This window comes from Urocampus carinirostris, chromosome 7 (assembly GCF_059441175.1).
Source record: "Urocampus carinirostris isolate Australia breed hairy pipefish chromosome 7, RoL_Ucar_1.0, whole genome shotgun sequence".
In the NCBI taxonomy this organism is placed as follows: domain Eukaryota; kingdom Metazoa; phylum Chordata; class Actinopteri; order Syngnathiformes; family Syngnathidae; genus Urocampus; species Urocampus carinirostris.
This window is the reverse complement of record NC_142355.1, coordinates 14393495-14417860: the sequence shown is the minus strand read 5'-3', so window position 1 is coordinate 14417860 and position 24366 is coordinate 14393495. Positions and strand designations below refer to the sequence as shown.

General features: G+C 40.6%; 1 protein-coding gene across 1 annotated transcript in view; it reads right to left on the bottom strand.

Moving 5' to 3' along the window:
• Positions 1-24366, bottom strand: part of pclob (piccolo presynaptic cytomatrix protein b) — a 70504-nt gene that overhangs the window by 11195 nt on the left and 34943 nt on the right. Inside the window, exons 15-27 of the mRNA XM_088339833.1 lie at positions 24092-24357; positions 22920-23751; positions 21788-22832; positions 21014-21082; positions 19341-19429; positions 18046-18121; positions 17858-17983; positions 11990-12098; positions 10609-10676; positions 10287-10537; positions 4886-4933; positions 4387-4517; positions 61-87 (exon numbers count right to left, since the gene is read on the bottom strand). Of these exons, the coding sequence (XP_088195959.1) occupies positions 61-87; positions 4387-4517; positions 4886-4933; positions 10287-10537; positions 10609-10676; positions 11990-12098; positions 17858-17983; positions 18046-18121; positions 19341-19429; positions 21014-21082; positions 21788-22832; positions 22920-23751; positions 24092-24357 (3137 nt within the window). The remainder of the gene's footprint in view (positions 1-60; positions 88-4386; positions 4518-4885; positions 4934-10286; positions 10538-10608; positions 10677-11989; positions 12099-17857; positions 17984-18045; positions 18122-19340; positions 19430-21013; positions 21083-21787; positions 22833-22919; positions 23752-24091; positions 24358-24366) is intronic.

Below are 24366 nucleotides of genomic sequence, written 5' to 3'. Positions count from 1 at the left end.
GCAGGAAACAATAAAAATTAAAAAAACACCAACCAAAAGCAAAGATCAGCACCACACTACCTTGCATTCTGGACAACCATGACTTGTCTGAGGGAGTCCAGAAGAGGAAGAGGAGGGCGGATTTTCACAAACAAGAAAGCCCAAAAATAAACAATAAAAAACAAACACAGTCAGAGAAGCCCGACCAGCCCCCCAAAAAGGCATTAAAGGACAGCGACCCTGGGCCGAGGCAATCGGTAACCCATCCAAGCTCACATCCAATTACACATGGGCTAGAAAGAATCATATGCACGTGAAACATAATCAGTGTTCCGCTATCTGCTGTATCAGCCATCAATACTGCACAGAAAGGAACTTGGCGAGAGTGCCGCTGTTTAAGATGTCTTGTTTCTGAAACTGATACCGTTGGTCCGACTAATGGCTGTATTGATCCCTGGGCTATTTTCAAGATCTCACAGAGTCAGAAAACAACAACACGTCTAGTTATGGTTTCATCCTTAGTTCATTTTTACAATGTATGTTCTTACATTGAATTGAACCGCTTCTTATTTTTCAAGTATATATAATAAAGAATAAAAACGAAATACATGTACTGTACATTCCTGTTCTTAATGGTTTTCATCAGGACGGCGAGGATATAGAGTAATAATCCCTTCCTACTTCAGAAGTATTCTCTTGTGAAAGTTGTGTGGGATTTTTTGTGTCTTGAACTAAAATGGACTTGAATGAATCTGGATGAAAAGCACGGATCAAAACATCCAGTGTATTAAATCAACATTGCTTGTAGAAATCCTTCGTGTATCGTGCACAGCTGCGTGCCGCATGTGAACCAGTTATTCAGTGGGAGCCAGACTTCTAAGATCAAACATTTGTTATACTCAATAAAAAACATTTACATCATATTTATGGTGTGTGGGTGTGAATTGACTCTATGTTCTTGACTGGTATTCTTTCTATTGCCAAAATAAACAATAATAAGAATGGACCACTAATTTCTTACTAAGTCATGAAATCTTAATACTCAACAGAGGATACTTCCTCTGTATACGCTATAAAAAACAGCCATATAACTTTCAAGAAAAAACAAACACAGTATGTTAATCACAAAAGGTGCACCACTTAGCAAATAGTGTCAACTTAGAACAAGGACACGCTCACTAATGGTACGAACACACGCTCACTAATGGTATGAACACACCAAAGGTGAAATCTTCCGTGGTTAGCGCCAGTTTAATCATGCTTGAGTGGCTATAGTCAAGTCATGTCTAATTGTATAGCCCTTAATCACAAAGAGTCTTAAATACTATGACAGACCACAGACTACCACAGACTACTATGACACCATCCCCTGATCTAAAACCTACACGAGGGCAAGGAAGAACTCAAAAACTCATCATGCACTTTCTCAGCTTCATTCAAAACATATATGTAAAATTGTTAGTCACTAATGATTGTGGCTGATGCTAGCCATATTAGTATTGGATCAGAAATACTGATCATTGGTAGTTGTTGATGCTAGCAGCCATGTCGATGCTCATACATTACCAAGAGCTTCATGACCTTCCTCGGATGTAATAATAACATGTTTGTTAAAACAGTGTACTAATATATGTTACTAAGCCTGAGCTCTGCCGATTGACGTCCCAAAAAGCAAAGAGTTAATGCTAATTGCGAACGCTAGCAGCAGTGTCAATTACACTAGCTGTATTACCAATAAAGGCATGCACTTCCTCAGTTTAATTCATAATGTGTATGTTAAAATAAACATGTTAAAATGGCAGTTGCTAATGCTAGCCACATTTAATTTAGTGTCTCCTGACTTCCGTGGGTTTACAGCGCTTTAGGCTAATGTAAAAGTGAAGAGGTTGGGCTCCTGCTCCAGCCAACAAAACAAATATTAAATCTAGCCAGATAACGTTACCCTGTTGTGAAAAATGTTGGTGCTACATTGTGGTAGTGATTATTTGACAGTATTAACTTTCCCACTTTATTAAACCAATTCACCAGATGAACATCAACCCCAAAACCTTCTTAGTATTAGGATCCAGCATTCCCAGAAGGCGCGTGGACAAATTGAATGGAACCTGCCTTAAATCACCTAAACCAGATTTTCATTAAGAACTCTTCATATAAGGACTGTGCCGACAGCAGAAGCTTTTTAGATGATTGCTTTCCATTTTGATGATCGCACCTGACCTTTTGATGCCTGTATGTGATGGACATATGAATTACCTATATTTTATGTTGACAACATCTGTGTATTATTTGCCCTCATGTAGGTTTTAGGTCCGGGGATGGTGTCACAATAGTCTGTGGTTTGCAATAATCTGTGGTCTGTGCAGTCCTTTGAGACTCTTTGTGATTAAGGGCAATTCAAATAAACATGACTTGACTTGACTCAAAACTTCCTGTATCTTGCTAGATGTGAGTTTAGTCCAGACTGTGTTTTCTGCTGATCCTTTTCTCCCCTCCTCCCATGTGCAAAGTGCTTTTTGTTATTTCCCTTTGCCCCCTAATATCCTTGTCAACGTAGCTTGTGTGTCTGAGCCTGGGTCCACCTCTTTTAAACCTAACATAGGGGTTCCATTATTTCTGTCGATGTATATAAAGGCGTTTCATTAGAGTAAAAATTCTGCAGATGTGTGGTTTGACGACGGCGTGTAGCGTCATGCAGCATCTGTTGCTGTGTTGTTGCTCGTGTCAGTGTCGGTCTTCGTTGTATGTGTGCACATTACATGTCGTTTGGGTAAATTCCATGTAACGTGCAGACAAGTAATAAAATTTAACAATGACGAATGAACAGAGCAATGACACACAACACTAACGGACGCCGGCAAAAATTGAACGGCGTTATGTTTTCAGTAACGAGGTAATCTAACTAATTATTTGTCCCGCAGATACCACGCCGTTGCCGTTTGTGACGGTCAAAAGCAGTGCGTTGAATACTATAAATTGAGACAAGACGTGTTGACGTAGACGGGTATTTACTTTAGTATCTCTCGCAAGTAAACCATAACGTACTACAATAGACATCAGGGGACTCATTGCTCATGCTCAGTAACAATGTGGCGTTATGGGTAATATATTTTATTGTTTGTTTTACTGTTGACTTTTGTCTTGAACATGATATGGTAAGTGCTGTTGCCCATTTTACCTTGACCAGTGTCTTTGGTTGTGAGAGTTTGATCCATTTATTCTACACTGTAGTGTTAATTGTGCTGTATATTGTTCAACCGCTCGCTTACTTTTGTTGTGTGAAAATACTTGAAATACAGTATGCTATGTCTACTTGACCAGTTGTCTCAGGTTCTGAGAGTTAGATTTTATTTATTAAAGTCTCTTCATATTGTTTCCTGTTGATTGCAATTTGATTATGTTGTATACTGTTTGTTTGTTGCATTTAATGTGAAGGATACATCCATTACTGGTAAGGTGCGATAGATTTTACAAGGTTCTATCACACAACTACCTGCCTGTTCTTTTCTAGTCACCTGACTTGAATAATTCTCAAAAACTTTCAAATTCTTTGACATACAATTACTTTTTTAAAGTAACGGAAATAGTTACTTTTACTATGAATAAATTCAGTTACTTTTTGGAAGATGTAGTTAGTAACTCTAAGTAGTTACTTTCATAAAGAAATTAGCGCAACACTGCTAATGGTACCCCATATTTTAGCTTGATCCGACTGCTTAGAGAAGTTACTGTTGTCATCGATTACTCTGCTCCCTTCCAATAAAACAAAGATGACTCTTGCCATGTTTCCAGCTCTGTGGCCTTGGGGTTGGGGCCTGACCTGGGACTGCAAGGTCACAGGATCAAGCCTTGGTTGAGTCATACTTAAGATATACAACATTGGTACATGTTGCCTCCCTTCTTGATGATTGGCATTAAGAATTGAAGGTTTTGGTCACATAATGACTAATAAAAATCATGAAGAAAAAAGCTCTTCCCGTTACTTGTGAAACTATTTGGTGCTATGTGTTGGTGCTGGTTATTCTACAGTACTATCTTGTTCCCCACTTCAAAAAACAAACCCGCCAAGTAAACAGCCACCATTGCTTTTCTCCCTCGAAACAATCACCTTTTTTAATTCTGTTGGGATATTCAACGACCCGCGATGGTCAACCTCCTCCATTGTTTTTTTTTCCCATTTCCACCTGATTTTCTACTTGTGTATTGCATAGACCTCTCATATTGTTTCTGCAACGTGATCTCGGTGGGTGATATTTAACACTTTTCACCTCCGATTGGATTTTCACGTCCCTCTCGAGCTATGCCGTCAATTCAAAAGCGCCACCCCTAACGCCCTGATCACTTTTGGTGTGTTCGTAGCATTCAAAAAGACACAGGACACATTCTAGGATCTGTTTGCAAGTTGCTCACCCTCTCCCTGGAAGGAGGTAGACCTTGACGAAAGGGTCCGAATAGCCATCGTTGTCCCTGGCCGCCAGGTTTCTGGCCTGTAGAACATGAACGATGAGGTTCCCCACGTTCCTGTCGTAGTTGATCTGCAGCTGATGCGGTAGAGGGATCTTTACTCTTCACAGTTCGGCGGTGTGACTGACGCTTAATTAGTTTACTTAATTTACTGGAGCCTTAAACTCAGTACTGTGTTTCTAAATAAAAACCTTATATCAAATTAAATGTATGAATATTAGCTTTGTCTTGAACTTGAAGTCTGATTCCAGATCCTTCACAGCACTCTTTCCCATTTCGCCTTTTACAATTTAACAAACCATCAAGGCATTTAATCTTTGATCGCCATTGAAATGTGAGGTGCTGTTAACCTCATTCGAAGCCCGGCATATGCCGTGGCAGCTGTTACTTTTAACAACTACCATTAGTTAGCGTTCATTGAAGGGCAAGCTGTTGTGTTCGCTACCTGGATTTCTCCAGTAATGGGATGGGACATCCTTGTCACGTCTGCTGGCTAGGGAGAAAGAGGGATGGGGGGTGGTATAGACAATAAGAATGGTTTGAATTATATTGCAATGACACATATTTGATCCATAATGACCAAAAATCCTGAATCAGTGCCCAACTGCCTTTCAGTTAAAACCCTCTCATCAACAAAAAAGGTTTAACTGTTTTAACAGTCAGGCACGAAAAGATCAGGGCTTTAAAAAGGGAGAAAGGTGTTGATGAAATTTTGTATATATTTGTGTATAACATGCACCCATAATTATATCATTTTTTATTAGAATTCTTTATTTTAATTTGTATTAAAAGTCAGTATAATATTTTGCGATGATAGTGACCGAGGTTGTTCAATACATGCGGCCGTTATTCAAATAATTTATCGATAATTATGATCACAATACCAACATAAAATTCACAATGTATTTATTTCATGTCCATCATCAGATATACTAAATGGTTGTTTCCCTAATCATGCTTTTTTTTGCATTTATTTATACAGGGAGTGCAGAATTATTAGGCAAATGAGTATTTTGACCACATCATCCTCTCTATGCATGTTGTCTTACTCCAAGCTGTATAGGCTCGAAAGCCTACTACCAATTAAGCATATCAGGTGATGTGCATCTCTGTAATGAGAAGGGGTGTGGTCTAATGACATCAACACCCTATATCAGGTGTGCATAATTATTAGGCAACTTCCTTTCCTTTGGCAAAATGGGTCAGAAGAGGGACTTGACAGGCTCTGAAAAGTCAAAAATAGTGAGATATCTTGCAGAGGGATGCAGCACTCTTAAAATTGCCAAGCTTCTGAAGCGTGATCATCGAACAATCAAGCGTTACATTCAAAATAGTCAACAGGGTCGCAAGAAGCGTGTAGAAAAACCAAGGCGCAAAATAACTGCCCGTGAACTGAGAAAAGTCAAGCGTACAACTGCCAAGATGCCACTTGCCACCAGTTTTGCCATATTTCAGAGCTGCAACATCACTGGAGTGCCCAAAAGCACAAGGTGTGCAATACTCAGAGACAAGGCCAAGGTAAGAAAGGCTGAAAAACGACCACCACTGAACAAGACACACAAGCTGAAACGTCAAGACTGGGCCAAGAAAAATCTCAAGACGGATTTTTCTAAGGTTTTATGGACTGATGAAATGAGAGTGAGTCTTGATGGGCCAGATGGATGGGCCCGTGGCTGGATCGGTAAAGGGCAGAGAGCTCCAGTCCGCCTCAGACGCCAGCAAGGTGGAGGTGGGGTACTGGTATGGGCTGGTATCATCAAAGATGAGCTTGTGGGGCCTTTTCGGGTTCAGGATGGACTCAAGCTCAACTCCCAGTCCTACTGCCAGTTTCTGGAAGACACCTTCTTCAAGCAGTGGTACAGGAAGAAGTCCGCATCCTTCAAGAAAAACATGATTTTCATGCAGGACAACGCTCCATCACACGCATCCAAGTACTCCTCAGCTTGGCTGGCAAGAAAGGGTCTAAAAGAAGAAAAACTAATGACATGGCCTCCTTGTTCACCTGATCTGAACCCCATAGAGAACCTGTGGTCCCTCATCAAATGTGAGATTTACAAGGAGGGAAAACAGTACACCTCTCTGAACAGTGTCTGGGAGGCTGTGGTTGCTGCTGCACGCAATGTTGATCGTGAACAGATCAAAGCACTGACAGAATCCATGGATGGCAGGCTTTTGAGTGTCCTTGCAAAGAAAGGTGGCTATATTGGTCACTGATTTGTTTTTGTTGTTTTTGAATGTCAGAAATGTATATTTGTGAATGTTGAGCTGTTATATTGGTTTCCCTGATGAAAAAAAAAATAATTGAAATGGGTATACATTTGTTTTTTGTTAAGTTGCCTAATAATTATGCACAGTAATAGTCACCTGCACACACAGATATCCTCCTAAAATAGCTAAAACTAAAAAAGCCCCACTCCAACTTCCAAAATATTCAGCTTTGATATTAATGAGACTTTTGGGTTCATTAAGAACATGGTTGTTGTTCAATAATAAAATTAATCCTCAAAAATACAACTTGCCTAATAATTCTGCACTCCCTGTATATATTAGGAAGACTTTCTGTTTTCTCCATTCTCTAATATTCCTCTCTGGTACCATGGTTAAAAATAGTGTGATAATGAGATCAAATGTAATGCCCGGCACACACGAATGATGCAGCATTTTTGCCTGCGCGAACTACACTGATTTTTATTCAAACACACCACCTTAAACACGCGATTCACAATATCCCCTTCCCCACCTCAAAACATATTGCTTTAGGATCCATACAATTCATGTAGGTCACCCTTTTTGAATTCAAAACGGTAAATTCATCCGAAAGATGATAGATTTTCATGCCTGAACAGTCTTTCATGAAAAGGACATTTGGGAATGACTCATCTCTGTGATTTATATCAGGAATATTCCGGCATTTCCTCAGGGGCGTGATAACTCTATATATCCGTTATAAATCTTTACAGAAGGTAAAACGAAACACGTGAGGCAAACAAATGTGTTTGTGCATATCGCAAAGTGAGGCAATTTTTTGGAAGTAGATGTAGAAGCTGGCCCTCAACAATTTGAGTAATGGAACTCAAGGTGCGTGCGTTTGTCCTTGCACACCTCCTCGCGCATATTTCACGAGGGTCACGCACCAAAGCACCACATTTACTTGTTCTATCATAATTGGCCTGTCATTGCCTGATGTAAAGCATTATAGTGTTTGACCTTCGCCCTGGGGGACTCTCCCCCTCGGACGTGGTGAGTGATGTCACGCTAATGGAATCAAAATGGCCGAGGTGAAGAAATAATGATGCAAACGCAGTCCGTTTAAAGCACTTATATCAAACGCAAGACTCATAGGCCACTACGGCCGCCATCAAGGTTTTCTAGTGCCCCTGAGATGATTTTGATTCATTATTGTATCAGACAGAAGAGATTGTCCATTTGTTTTCACTGTGAAATGAAATGAAATGATCTGCATGTATTCAGATTCAGATTCAGATCTACTTTATTGTCATTCTAGTACACGTGTATACAGAACGAAATGTCGATACATCTGACCCGCACAGTTTCCTTGAATGTACAGATATAAATAAAATGTTGTATTGAGTTGGAGTATAGAGTGCTAATAATATACTAAAAAATTATGGCTATGTATAGTATTTTACAGTAGTGCAAAGAGTGCAAGAGGAGCAGCTAACCAGATGTGCAAAATGGGCAGTCAGGTAAACAGTAACAATAACACTGTAGTACGACTGTGCAGAGGAGAACAGATGTGCAAGGAGTGGACATCTTTTTTTACATAACCCCCCCAATGTAGCGAGCAGAGACGGGAGTCGTAGGCGGAGTGTCAAACAAAGGTGCCAACGAAAGCTGCTTTAATGACATTTAAACTTGCAATAACAAAACAAACACGAGAGTGGCTCGAGCCGGCCGAATTAAGAGTCCCCCTAGGAACTCGCTAACTGAACAATGGTTCCATGGGTGAATTATGTAAAAAAACATCTGGATTTATATAGCGCTTTTCAAGTCAATGACTTCCCAAAGCGCTTTACAGTGTGCTTCACATTTCCCAATAGCGGCCTTGTTTTGCAGCCATGTAAGACGCTAACCTGCTTATTGGGGGTATTATGGGTTCAGTGTCTTACCCAAGGACACTTCGACATGTAACACGGACAACCTGGGATTCGAACTGGGATCCCTTGATCCCAAGACGAGCGCTCTACGTCCTGAGCTACTGCTGCCCCCTGTGTGATACTTTTCTCTGGAATTTATTTTATTGTAGTTCAGTGATTGAAAATAAATGCTATATATTCTTATCTTTGAAGGTATTTTAGCCTAATATGACTAAAATATAAACTACAGTAAAATTTGGTTACAGATTCGGTTTATCCGGATCTTTGCGAAATCCGGATAAATTGTTTGGTCCGGATGATTTCTAATGTATATCTCACGAAAAATCTATGCATATTCAGGTTTTTATAATCTGGATCTTCGGCCGTTCTGGATCAAAATCCTAATATTTTCAATCCATTCATATGCATTTAGCCATGTCTATTCCGTAGTCGTATTCCAAATCGGCGTGCCGTCTTCTACCCGGGAGAGGCTGGATGACGCAACTTTACCGGAAAGTGTATGCTATCCTTTTGTCCATAGACAAACTAATTTCTCTATGGTATAGGTAAACTACACAGGTGGCTTATCTGGCTTTCTCAGTCGGCTCGCCAAATGAAAATGTTAAAGATATAATTGTTATAAGTATAAAATGGTAAAAGAAAATGTACTATTTTGATTTGGTACCAATTTTGTCTCAAGTGTCTCCAACATTCAATCAGCCTGTTACATTTTTCTTTACTTGCTATTTTTATCATGTATTAATTCTATTTATCAAAATATATATCCAAATTTAAAAATTCTGAGGTAACCGTATTTCATTATAAGTTTCAATCTATTACTTTGATTTAATTCTGAGTGTTTCTAAACTAATTCTTTGAAACGGTTTATTTTCAAACAAAAAATAAATACTGCTGTTATATAAGATTTATCTAAATGTTTTGGTAATTTTTTTTAAGTTTTGGCCTGAATAAAATGCCCCAAAAAAACAAAAAGAAAATGTTAAAAAACAGAGATACATCTTTTGTTAGTGGCCGAGATGATATGAGAGAAATCATTGACCGGCCTTACATTATCTTTTTCCTTCATGCATTGCCAAGGTATCAGATATGAGACTGTATTTGTAGATACAAAAAATAAAAATAATATTTTTTGCCATTTATTTAACCCAATTCGCCCCGCAACTCAAAATATATGCCCATCCCTGTTGTCGTATTATCAATATTATTTTTTCTCATTATTGAGCATCACAAATGCCAGGATGTCCTTAAAATGATGTGTTATCTTTTCCACTCATCGGTTTGTTTGTGTGTCTGTCCACTTAAGAAAAGTGGGAAGAAGTTTAGATACGACCATCTTCTTACACAGGCAGTCAGGTAGGTTACCCTTCGATGTGAGAAATGCCCAAACAAGCCGACTCGGCACTTTTGGTTTTATTCACTTCTTTTTTATAGCAAAAAAGAGCAAGAACAGCTGCTTTTTAACTTCCATTTACCAGTTTTCTTTTGTTTTTACTTTGGATTCTTTGCATTTCGATGTTACTCTTTTCCAAACGATATATATGTAGATAACTACATATTTGGCCCCCTGTTCGTCATTTTAGTCTCCATCGAGACTTAGTCTTGCTTTGAGTTTTCCATTCTCATGTGATAGACCCTGCCAAAAATGTCTCCCACCAATGGTTTCACGTCTCAACACAGGTGATGCTAAAACAGCGCACAGCCATTCTAGTTCATCTTCCATTCAATTACCTTGTGTCGCTGTTTCTTATTTATGGCAGGTGAGCCGGGCTGTCCAGGACTCGGCACCCCGCTGGACGCGGCCGACCCGGGGCCCGAATGGAGGAGGGTTGATCGCTCCAGGGCCGACAGCGGCCCTAGACCGGCGGGTCCTACAAGCCCCACGCCAGTCCCGCCCATCACTCCCGGGCTCTGTTGCTGGGACACTTTGTGCAACTCTGCAGCCAGCTGCTTGGGATCCACACCTGGAGAACGTTGGCCTCCTGTTGAAGCAAGCATCTGTGTCGTCACAGCGATGCAGTGAAATGCATACGTGTAATTCCATTTTGCATACCGGCTTTAAGCTGGACGTGGTGCTCCAGGACTTGTGGGTGCTCGGGGTCCGACAGCATGTTTAAGTCGCTGTTTGAAATCACACATTTGGGCATATTTGTGATATCAACAAGTGCATTTTAGCAGTAATCAGTCACAGTGGTCAGATAGTTTGAATGTTGGATTAGAACCATGACATGGAAAGGAGAAGGCATGCACCAAATGGTTGGATGGTTCTTTTCACTGTTCTGGTACTAAGGTTGGAAGACTCGATTGTGACATTTTGGAGGACGTCTAAGAGTAAAGATTTATGGGAAGTAGTAAGTAGTCATTTCTGTCATTCACCAAAATACAGCAGGTAAAAAAATGTAGTCTTAGCGAGGTCCATCATGTTGTTTTGGTCTCACTTTTCCCCAGTTGTCCTGTTGTGTGCCCAGTCGCATTTTTTTTATCAAGCATGAATGTGTACAGTGTTTAAAACCTTGTTCTTTTTATTTGTATGTGATATTTTTTCTAGCATTTATTAAATTCATCAAGCTATTTAACGAATTGTATGCAAAATAAACACTTGTAAGATAGCACCAGAGCATTTTATAGTTTTGAGACGTAATTATCAAAATTAGATGGACCTAAGGCATTTTTTTTTAATTCTTACTCTTTATAACAGAAATTGAATAACTAATAGATTTATAAAATACTAATTAAATGTACATTCCTGCATGGGGTGGGGACATGGCTTATACAGGAATAATGATATCTATAGGGCAAGCGTGAGCATAAAATTTACAGTAAAAGAATGCTGAATTTTGGTCTTTGCATTTGTAAGATTATTTTTGCAATACACTCTGCCTAGAGAAAAAAGAAAACGTCTTGGACAGTACCCAGAAATCAATGAGGAAATAGTTGAGGGTTTGAAGACACAATGAATGTGGAGTGTTTCAGGTATTGGTTCACAAATTGTCAAGATTGTACAAGCCAAGAATTACAAAGGCTTCACCGTTTTTTTCAATTTTTTTTCTTCATCTAGCTATTTTTAATCAGTTTTAGGGGGTCTTTGATGTGAGTATTTACGGTAATTTGTAACTCGATAGTTACTTTCAGAGTAACATGCTACCTTTGGGTGTCAATAATCTGGGGGTTGGGTTGACGCAATTACTTTTTAAATGAAGTTAAAATAACGTATTACTTTTTTCAATAACATGCCCAACACTGCTTATATCACACATATTCTGCTAAATTAAATAGAATAGCAGTATATTCCTGTGCATTTCCAAACACAACGAATGTACCCTGACATTTTATTTACAAACATGACAAAAAAAGTTGATCCAGCACAGTAATAAAATGTTTCAGAGGGAGCGAAAAGAGGCAGAGAGGCCAAAATGGCAATCATGGTGACTTACAGTCGGACGCAAAGCTCCGCCTCTGCACACGGCTGGCCCACGATCCCTTGCACCTCCTCATAGGTCTTTCCCATCAATTGCACGCCGTTCCACTCCAGAACCTGCATGCCTGCAATGGTAACGGCAAGGTCAAGTCAAGTCAAGTCAAGTCATTTTTTTTGTATAGCCCTTAATCACAAAGAGTCTCAAAGGGCTGCACAGGTTATTGCACAGACTATTATTTCAGACTATTATTACACCATCCCCTGATCTGAAACCAACATGAGGGCAAGGAAAAACTCAAAAACCTCAACATGAGGAAAATGAGGAAACCTTGAGAAGGGACCGCACATGTGGTAATCCCCCTTTCAGGATGACCAGGCTGCAATGGATGTTTCAATTACAAATAGTACAGAGATATTGTTAAGGCAAGGAACAAACATCACTGGAAGCTTAAGATATGACAAAAGTATTGCAGTGGGGTATGGGACGTCAGATTACAAGCTGTTCCTTTTCTTCTAGATTTCAAACACCGAAGCTTACAATACGATGCAGTGTATTCTCTTTTCATTTTTTTGTGCAAGGTAGATGGTTATGAGGGTGTATGAGGCAACTCTGGATTGGTGCTGTGCCCTTCCTGCGAAACTCCTCAGCCCGTAGAAACCCCAAATTGACAAGCTGGTTCTCCCCGGCGGTGCTCCGTGGCCGTGTTTTCCCAGCGGGTCGCCCCGGCGAGTGCCTGGCAGTTGGCTTAGAACTGGTGTGGACCAGGGAATCCGACTGTTTATTTAAACTATAGCATCGCGATGGCCCACGGCAGGTGATGCGTGATGTAATTTCTGCCCGGTGCTCTGAATATCAACATGAAGAAACAAATAGCGGGAGTCACTATGTACAGAAAAGTAACGTATTGTGCTGCAACTAAGACACTCGTTTACGGACTGTTAACTCAGATTTTATAGTAGGAGGAATGCTTGGTCTTCTCTCGATCACTTTGTCTTGTGCTCAAAGGATTAGATCAATCACATGGCTCAGCATGTGTACATACTGTTGTGATTGAATTGGCCATTGAATTTTAGTCAGGACAATATATTGAGTTTTTTTTTTTTGAGAATGTTTTTGCTGTTTGATTTCATTCTTACGTATATCCATCCATCCATTATCTGCACCGCTTATCCTCAATAGGGTTGCGGGGGTACTGGAGCTCATTCCAGCTATCTTCGGGCAGTGGGCAAGGGACACCCTGAATTGCTTGCCAGCCAGTCGCAGGGCACACAGAGACAGACAACTCACTTGCTCATTCACACCTAGGGACCATTTGGACCAGCCAATTAACCTGATATGCATGTTTTTGGAATGTGGAAGGAAACCCACACACGGGGAGAACATGCAAAGGACACCCTGATCTGGATGCCAGACAGTCGCAGGACACACAGACAACCATTCACCCACTCATTCACACCTAAGGACAATTTGGACTGGCCAATCAACCTGACATGCATGTTTTTGGAATGTGGGAGGAAACCGGAATGCCCGCAAACTCCACACAGGAGGGTTCGATCTTGATACCTCAGAACTGTGCCGCACATGCGCTAACCACTGCGCCGCCATGCTGCCCTCCTACGCATATGTTAATGAAAATTTAAATAATATTGAATGCTCCACTAGTTGATTACATTGACACCTCCGGACAAAGCCCACAAACAAGTGTCTTAATCGCGGCACAAATAATTACTTTTCTGTACCAGACATTTTCCTGCCGATTTTTCTTTTAAATGTAATAAATTGACTTGAATGAGTTCCTTTTTATGACTTCTTATACCTGTGGCTCAAAATTCGGTGCGGCTTGTACAAAAACAAAGTTAAGTTTCGTCCTTAAATTTGCACATGTGGCTTTTAATCATGTGCCCTCTGTATTCTTGAATTTATGGTAACTGTAAGTTGCTGGAATTAAGAAAAGATGTTACTGTATGTATACTGATGCCACAGAAAAACAAGAGTATACCTTTGTTGCCAAAGCCAGCCAACGTGGTGTTTTGTATTCAAGCACCCATCATAATAGCATAGGATTTAGCATGCCGTTCTCCCTGTTTTCCTTTCTTGATAGCAATGCAAGCACTGAGTTTTTCTCCCTCACTGAGGCAGAGTCGTGACTTGTGACTCATTTTATGTTGACCCCAGACACAAACTGCAGCTTCAGATTGTCTTTAGTTGTGTCATTGGCACAAATAAAACGCGGAGGTATATTTTAAATTTATTTTAGTACAGTACTTTGAAAATAAAACAGTAGAACATTTTCAGTTCAAATGTACATCCATAATTATAGTCGAAATTCAAAACAACTGTTGGGAAAATGTGCTGTACTGATACAATAAGCAAAAACAAAATGGTAAAAGGGCTGAATTTCAAAACAAATGCAGTAATCTCTCATTTATTGTAGGGGTTACATTCCAAAAATAACCTGTGATAGGTGAAATCCATGTAGTACAAACATTTTTTTACAACGCTTATCCAATGAAATAATCTATTATATACAAAAAAAACAAAGATCAAACCCTTTTTACAGGCAAATGCATTTGGATATCTTAAAAAGTCCCGTGAAAATGTTTGTAAATTGATTATATATACAAATTATAATACATAAGTACTGTACCATCAGGTAATAATAAGCAGGGAGACTATTTAGCCAATTAGAATCCAGAACACAATGCGCGATGCAAATCCATGAGGTAGCAAAAATGATAAAAGTAAACGATGTTATGACAATGAATTACAGTATACTGAAACTATACTGAAGTCCCTTCCTGAATGAAGAATCTAAATCTAAATGGTAAAATGACTTTACTTATATAGGACCTATATATAGTTCTCAAAGCCCTTTGTAAAGTGAACAGACCCTTCACTACTTCATTTTTCAGTTATCGCTGGTTCATTGCTTTGCAGGCTTTGAATTGAATTGAATTGTGTTTATTGTCATTGATATCAACTATTCATTCATCACGGTTGGCAGGAAGCACACAGAAAATGCTATCACGGGCAAGTATTGTGGGTGTGTACTGGATGGCCATGACTGTCTGTATGTACGACTGTGATAGGCTGTCAAACAGCAGAGCGGACAGACAAGTGGCCAGCAAAACAAACAGCAAAGCATGGCGACAGCTGGTAGCTTTAGCGGCTTGTTATGTTGAAGAGAAATTAAACAATTATACCAGAATCCAAGTAAAGTCAAGAGAGCGCAAAGAAACTGTGATCACCAGCAGGTGCTCCGTGGATTAATATCGCAATCGGGAAGTGACTTAGGCAGCGTCCAGAGAGAATCTATGAGCAAGACTAACAACTCTCGATACCCCTGCCGAGCCTGTATACCCTCAACGCCAGATCCATTATACATGAAACAGATGATCTGGAGCTAATACTTGTGGGAAACTGCTACATTCCGGACAGTTGTATTTTAGTCATTGTGCATACCTGGCTTAATCCGTGGAGCCCTAATGCTAGCATGCTTTCCTTTCTTGCCGTGAAAGGCGTAGCACCAATTCCGTTGTACTTTTTCAACAATAAAGACCATTCATCCAACTGTTACAGTTGTATACTCTCAGTCGGTAAGGACGTCATTTCAGGGTGAGTTTGACCCTTGGGGAATTTTATAAAGGTGCGACGCTACTTCATGGGTTTTCGCTTTTTGCACGGTGTTATGGTCCCCATTAACTGTTATAACCAAGGGATTGCTGTATCACATTCAGCGGTTCATGCACATACATTTCAACACTACATTCAAGGACACATTGGCATGGTTTCCAGAGCAGAGGATCAACCCTACACCCTTGAGTTTGGGAAACGAAAACCACTGGATGAAGAAATGTTCCAAAATATTTTGTGTGTTTAAAAGGATTCATTAGGCACTGCACATTGGCTTCCCAAGCATATTTGCACCTGCAGGCATGTTCTGATGCGCCGACCACTGCGTCATCCCTATTTAGCATGCTGTGAGTAGACACATGGGGTCTCTGTTCACATCATTGCCCACTTGCCAGCTTTCAATAATAGGTTAAACCTTGTTTCTGAAAATATGTCACCATTGGAAAACATAAAGATGTAAATGTACAACTTGGCCATATCTTCAAATCACTGCTGTTTGCAAATTGCACCATAATCTGCCTGCGCCAGAATGCACTTGCCTTTGCTGTACAAGGCTGGCTAAAAATAACCTAATGACTAACACCACCCAAGGTAAGCTGAAAGGTTGTGATGTTCTGTGCAAGAAAAGATAGCACATCATGATGCTGTGATTCTGTCAAGACCCAACACATCAGATCTTGCAAATAAGATACAACCTGGAAAATGTACTCCATCAAAACGAGTCCTTAAAATGAACACAAAACAAAGTAGGGCCATTGTGACATGACGAACCAGTTATTTTATGTTGTATCACTGCCAATTTCCAAGATATGGGGGCCAGGTTGGGATTATATAGTCTGGCACATTCGTGAAGTCACAAACATATAAAATTACCACTATGCTACTAAAAATTCTGAGATTTAAATTTGTTAATTTACCAATCAGCTATTGAAATCAGCTCTGCTATTTGGGAATATTATTATAGACAGCTCTGTGTTAACTCAGAGATCTTCAATGGCGAAAAGTCTTGTCCTAGCAAATTATCCAAGAAAAATTTGAAAATAATATTAATAAAGAAAACAAATATTTGAATATGGGGCTACAGTACATATGTTTGTTAATTGTCGATTATTGTATTTTACTTTTGTTTATCCATCCATGTTTTTGGGATGTGGGAGGAAACCGGATTGCCCGGAAGAAACCCAGGCAAGCACAGGAAGAAAATAGAAACTCCACACAGGAAGTTTCGAGCTTGTGACTTCAGAACTGTGCCGCACTTTTGTTTAATCATTTATTTATTCACTTCATTTATTTATTAAACTATGTTTTAAAGATTCCTTAAAATGAAATATAAATTAAGAAAATGAGCAAAACAATCTGCCAGTAGGATAAATTAATTTTAACATGTTATTATTGTACTTGTTTTTGCTACTTATTTTGCACTTAACTTTCCAAGCGGCCTTTGTCCATCAGAAAAAAAAGGTTTAGTTACTCAGACAAACATCATCTCATTAGCCGTACCGCGTATCCTCATTAGGGTCGCGGGGCTGGAGCCCATCCCAGCCATCTCCGGGCAGTGGGCAGGGAACACCCTGAACTGGTTGCCAGCCAGTCGCAGGGCACACAGGGACAGACAGCTCATTCGCTCATTCACACCTAGGGACAATTTAGACCGGCCAATTCACCTGAAATGCATGTTTTTGGAACGTGGGAGGAAACCGGAGTGCCCGGGGGAAACCCACGCAAGCACGGGGAGAACATACAAACTCCGCACAGGAAGTCTGGAGCTGGATTTGAACCCACGACAGGTTCCCATGACATGAACTGGCGGCGCAGCCGTTAGCGCTTGTGCGGCACAGTTCATGTCATGGGAACCTGTCCCTGTGTGCCCTGCGATTGGCTGGCAACCAGTTCAGGGTGCCCCCTGCCCACTGCCCGGAGATGGCTGGTCAAGCTCACCAGGGACCTTAATGGGGATAAGCGGTACGGCTAATGAGATGAGATGAGACTCTGACAAACCCACAGAGCCTTTTAGTAATCAGTAAGAGCACAGCACATTTTTAGAGGACTTTTGTATGGTCAATATGGTCTTGCTTGCGTTAGAACCACCCCCTTAAAATCGTTGATTTGAGTAAGGAATGAAACAGGGTAAAACCTTGTATGATAAAATGTCCCAGACTAAGAACTGTTTTATATTGAGAAAACAAATCCACAACATTGAAAGGGCCAACTCCAAAAGCACAATAAACACATTTTGTTCCCTCTACTTACCTTCTAAAATTTTCCCAGTTTGTTCCGCAATTCCACCGGGGATAACTCTGGCAACATAGGCTCCAATCTCTCCTCGGCTACCAGGAATTTGTTTGCCCCCGACGACCCGGATCCCGAGACCATTTCCTAACAAAAGAAAAATGATGATCAAGGTATATTCATAGATGCGGAAGTTATTATCTCTTTACCTGACACGCTTGCGTCTCTTTCATCCCTAGTGAGCTTGACCCGAGTGTGGGGGAAGACGTATGAAACCAGTTTAACCTGAAAACAGCAGAAATTACCACTATAACTACCGCACAATCATTGGGTGATGCCATGATCCAGTTTAATAACATTACTGAATAGTATTTTGGTATGATCTTCAGTCACTGCTCATATCCACCTTTAAAAGATTAATGGCAAGGATAAAGAAAAGCTTAGAATATCCTCAGTCTCTGTTCATGCAATATGATTATTATCTGCCTTACATTGAAAGTTTATGAACGCATGGTCAGAATTCACACCATAATTGGCTGGGTTGGAGAACTGCTTAGTCAATGGTTTTCCCTACTACATCTTTGCAGGACTGAGCGACATACAGTTCCTGGAAATTGTATTTTAAAATGCATAAAAATCCTAGTACAGTACTCCCTTGATTTTTGCTGGTTGATTTCTTCCATAGCCAGTCGTATTAAGTGATTTTCCCCTTAGTAGCAACTATTAAAACATATACTACGATATACACTGGGCAAATACTTCCCTTGTCCTGTATAATTGATGTCGCAAAGCACTGTGGACTGGTGGTACGAATGATACAACTCATGCTTACTCCCTAAAACCCCTCATGTGAATTGGTTGAGTTCTCTGGGACATTTCTATTGTGTTTTCTGACCCTACTGCAAAAATGTCCCTGTTGTATCTATCCATATAGAGTTATGTCACATTTGTATCCATCCGTAAAGTGGAAAACCATGTTTCTGGCAAGCCACTTATGTGTGAAACGCAAACAGAAGACATGCAGTTATGGAACTTTGTTGATTTAGGTGAGTGAGATGATTAATATTATCCTATAAACGACATCTATTTGCTTAAACAAATTGCTTGGTTTGCCATCCCCTCCAATCGGATTGACCACAAACTCCATGTATTGAGAATCATCCATTTGTCACTTGTCACATAAACCATTTGTACAGATTGCTCCGAAAAGGCAAACTCTGATCCCAGTCAGATTATTTCCTGCATGTAAACAAAGTTTATGACTGCGTGGACGTGTGTAGCTGCTTCCCAATTGCCAATCAGCACCCAAGAAACCGAAGGCAGTTCTCTGATTGGTTGAGTGGAAAGGCGCTTGTAAAGTCATGTTATAAGTCCGTAAAATATGCATTTATGTGCGGGACTTATTATTAAAAATAAATCAGCGATCCAATAAGAATGTGAATGTTGAACCGCGTACTGTGCGTATGTAAGTTTTAGTCAATCAGTTGAAGACTCTTGCACTCACTTGTCTTCTGTCTGCCATGTGTCTGGCATGCAGATGCCCTTCTCTTGGCTTGTCAAACCAGTCTGTGTCCTCGTGTTGCAGGTGATAGGCTGGACAAGAATAGTTTGCAATTAAAAGGCTTGCCTGCTGTAAAAAATATAGTATTCATCTTCTTAAAGCATTAGATTTGGGTCATTAACGAATAACTCAATCTTGAACTTAAGTTTTGGAAAAGCAGCTTCTGATATGCATGACAAAGTCTGTTCGACATCAATTTGGTTCATGTCATATTGTCTAAAATGATTACCGCTTCCTTTCTCTTTTGCAGGAAACTAAATTTTAATGAGATACCACACAATAGACATGGCGAATGATCTGGCTTTCCAAAATATTATAATGGTTCCTTTTGAAGCGTTATCTACTTTAAAGTCTATTAAGATCATCAGGAGCTGCACGAAAGTGTACTTTATTTGCTTTTATACAGTTTTAGTTTGTAACTCAGGGAATCTGGGTCCTAAGAGTTGCAGCCTTGCTTTTTTTAGACGACTCCCTCCTCAAACACATATGCTTTAATGATCAGGATTATTATTAGGGTTCTACAAAGTTTCCTAATTAGCTTTTAAGTTGTGTTAGAGGAGGGATACAATTAAAACAGAGCTCTTGAGGACCGGGGATCATCCCCTTGGTACAGTTATGGCTGTATGTCTTTATTTGTATGAGATCGTGATAATAATGTAAATGTGTCCAGTTAAATTGCTTTTATAATTTATGCAGGAACACAGGATTATTGACATTTAATTTATTTCCCAATTATTTTGTTTTTCGCTATTTCTAGTGTCCACGGAATCTGTGAAGTTATATAAATGTTGGATAGAAGTTTCATTTTCTCATCTGTGCTTCCGGATTAGGATCTAGTATCAGGATTAAAGATAACCATTTAAAAAATAAGAAGAAAAATAGGTGTGCACTGGGGATTCAGACCTTGAAGATTTGTTTACTAACACAGTCAGATAGCCACTTTATTCAATTCAAAACATATCGTAGTGGAAAAACATATGTACATTGACACAGACAACCAATAAAGCAACTGATGCTTCACGCCACCGCTGTGATGTGCAGCCACTTCCTAATGATGCATACTCCTGAAGTTATTGCAGCAGATGTGCGGTTGTGATGGTTCATTCCAAAAATGAATTACAACTACAGGTTCCAGTAAACGGTATGGCACTTTCTACAACAGACATGTGGATCATTCCAAAATGGGTCCAGCCGGTATGTTCATATCTTGTAGAGAAGTGAATCATTCAGGAGAGTAATGATATGCGAAATGGAAGCGTTCATTCTGTCATTTGTTAGGTAGGGGAATCCTTTCTCACCATCGGTATTCCAGTTTGGGCCATCTAATTGTATGTGGTTTTTCAAATATTACATGTTTTGATTTTTGTTTGGAGAAATGCGTGCAGCAGTCTTTGAATTTGAGAATTTAAGAGGAATGTTTATGTACTGGGACGTGTTGCACATGCATAAAAAGCAGAAGTTAATGTATGACGCATGCTTGAAGTTAAAGCAAACAACTAGCTGCTAAGCTTACACACTTAAAGGAGAGGCACTATGAAAAAGGAACAAGATACACTAAAGGGGGAAAAAAGCTCATCCAAGTGGGCCTTGAGAGTTGGGTAACTATAATACTCTACCGTGGGCGATACTGTCATGAACGATTCTGGCTTCCTCTCTGTTCAACATCAGCACGGACTCACTGAGTCCTGTAATCAAGGAGATTGACACTGATATGTGGAGTCAGCACACAAATCTTCTCATCACCTAGAAAGAGCCTTCACAAAACAGTCCAGTGGGATGTGAGTGGAATACTCATTCAAGTCATTCAAGACACAGACTTGAACTAGTGGCATAAATGTCTGCTTTGCATACCTACATCTGGATGGTTAGTGATCATGATAATGACTAAAACTATGGAATTCATTGACTTTATTGAGATGGTAACTCAAAACATACAGTAAATGTACCTAAAAAACATGCAAGGATTCAAAATCAAAGGCAGACCATGGAATGAAAACAGACTTAACACAATTTGCGAGACAATGTGGTGTTAGTATAAATTACTGAAGAAATTTTTTGAGTTATAAACATACTTTAATGGATATATAAAACAAAACTACCACACAACCCATGCAATTGTAATTACACAAGAAATGTTAAAAAAACCTAATCGGTGCCATACATAAACACAAGATTATGTGTCATAAGTGGAAGCGCTGAATGGGAAAAATAACAGCATGCAACACATCCAATAGAATGAGATCAAAGACAACAGAGCAACATATTGCACTTACATTTATGTATTTTTTTAAGTTCATGGTTGAACAAGACATAAGATTACTCAACAGTAGCATGCATGACAAGCAAGTCCACACAGGTGAGTTCTTACAACGGTCTCCGGTTCCATTTACCTTCACTATCCGACATGGCACCTTGTAGGTCGTCCATGATGAATGCGATATCTCTGTCATATCCACGAGTTCGAAATTCTTCCCTCATGTGTTGTTGCACCTCTGGAAGGGAATGACTGGAGCCAAACTGGTCCCTGGTGTCAGCAGAAATTGGAGGCAGGGGTCCTGCCGATGCTCGAGCCATACCCATTGGCTTCCCCACTGGGCTTAGGGGACTCTCCTCCTCAGAGTTCTGAGCCACAATGGGTATACGGCCTCTGCTGTGGCTGATAGGCAAACTGGTGGGTTTAGTTCTTGTCACGCCAGGAGCAAACGCTGCGTCTAAAACATCCAATTCCGTTTTAAGACGAAGTGAGGAGCTGGAAAGATCACGTTTGATCGAAAGATCCAAGCCATAGATGGAGGAGGGACGAGAAGAAGGGCGAGATGTGGGTCTGGATCGACTGCCGCTTGGGTAAGTGCCATCATCCTGAGGCGGAGCTCTTAAAGTTGACCCAAGACCTAGAGAGTGCCCCAAAGAACCAGCAAGATTAGCTCCCAGTGAGGAACCCAAATACTTTTGCTGCTCAGATAAGTTCTTTCTCAATCCAAAGGTAATCTCATCCTGAAGTAGCCTTGCCCTGGCAGCCAGATTTGTCACAGAGGACGCCCCCGATCCCATGTAGGTGCCAAAGTCCGGCTCCAAGTCCTGTCTCTCCTGAATAGGGGAAAACTTGGTGATGGCCTTAGGGTCAATTAAAGCCTTCTTGTTCTTCATCTGTTTTTGGTAAAGCACAGCAGCCGGTAATTGCTTTGCAGCTTGCTTCTCAAGCGTGAGCCTTCCAATACTATATTTTTCACCTTTAGGGAAGTGCCGAAAGCTGCTATCGTTGGACAGATATTGAGGAAGCCCCAAGCCTGATAAATGTTCAAGTCCTTCTGTTCCTCTCCGGAACTCGTGCTTGAGCTGTTGCTTAAGTAGCTTTAACTCATAGGGCTCCTCCATACCATCATCTTCGCCTTTAGTATAACCTTGAAGTTGGGAATGTCCTAAAAAATCTGCTACCTGTAGAAGGCAAAGCAGGAAAATCATTAAAAGAAAAGGCTATCAATTAATGAAGATGATTATGAAGAAAAATTATGGAGGTTGTACCTCTGTGCGCCTGACTTCTGCCGCTCTAAGTAGTCTGTCCGCTTTAGCTAGCTCTTTATCAGGCAGGTTGAAACCAGAACTGAGGCCAGTCGTACCCAATCCCGTAGAGCCCTTAGTAAGTTCTCCTATGTCCTCGATCAGCACGTAGTTCCTGGCATGGTGGTGATCAATGTCAGCGTAGAATGAATCAGCAGAGATGCTCGACATAGGACTGGAGGCCATACTCCTCTCCTCTAGCCCGAGTCTCAAGTCCAAGCTGCCATATTTGCCTCCAAGATGAGCCACCCCAAACCCACTTTCTGACGATGTTGGCACAATGATTATGGGCTGGTTACGTATGACCTCGTAGTTTGTGGAAATCTTGGGCTCCAAATCAGACAGATTCGTTTGACGCTGCTTCCCTTGTAATAGAACAGCATGCTGGTAGCTACTTGTCTGATCCTGACCATGTGAGAGGGATAAGGTCGAAACATGTTGGTATGGAGACACGTGTTGATGGTAAACGGACTGTGGTTCATAGAGATTATGTTGCGTGTAATGACTTGTGGTTTGGGTCTGGGGAACATACTGGCCATAGTGTGAGTAGGAACTTGTGAGTGTGTTGTACTGTGAATCAGCTTCTGTCTGTGGTGGAATGAACTGATCGAACTCTGATTGGGGCGCCGTACGTGGCCTCTCCATGCTATTGCCACGATCATCTCTAATGTTGCTAACCTCACTGTCTGACATGTAATCTCTTTCTTCTGCCACCCCTTGGAGATAGGCCCTCTCCCTCTTCTCGCGCTCCTTCAGCAGCACCTCCTTTCGCCGATTGATACCCATCTCCAGGTACCTGCAATCAGAAATTGTTTCAAATAACCATCTCATCGTTAACTCACAAAAATATTTTTTTACCTTTCAAAGTTAAAATATGATGGGTTTTCACACAATAATACCTTTGACTATGTATGAGTTTGAAGAGGTCTCATTGAACGATGTCAAGGCAGCCTTTTAGCCCATAAACTAGCAAGGTAAGTGTGGCCATCGTGTAGATGGTTTAGGGAGGATGATTGTGAAAGAGGGATGAGAGCAATGGTATTAATCAACATCATGGCTGACAAAAATAAATGTTTAATGACCGTGTCACAAAATCTGTCCAAAGTATGTTTGCTTTTTAATTTGTAGCATCTCACCGTAGCTTTGCATCAATTTCTTTTTCCTCTTCATCAAGTTCAGCCTGTTTCTTGCGTAGTTTTGAAGATTCTCTCTCTACCAAATCAAGCTCTTTGTCGATATCCTGCAGAATCTTTGCTCTGGCCATTGTGGTACTGCGAGCGAGCCGACGACGAGCAGAGTTGGTGCTGTAGCCTGAGCGTCCCATGAGTGGGTCGTCTTCAGGCGGTGGGTCTGGAAGCGTCCTCTTGACCTTCTTACCTGTGCTTGAGGGAGAGCCTCGACCCTAGAACAT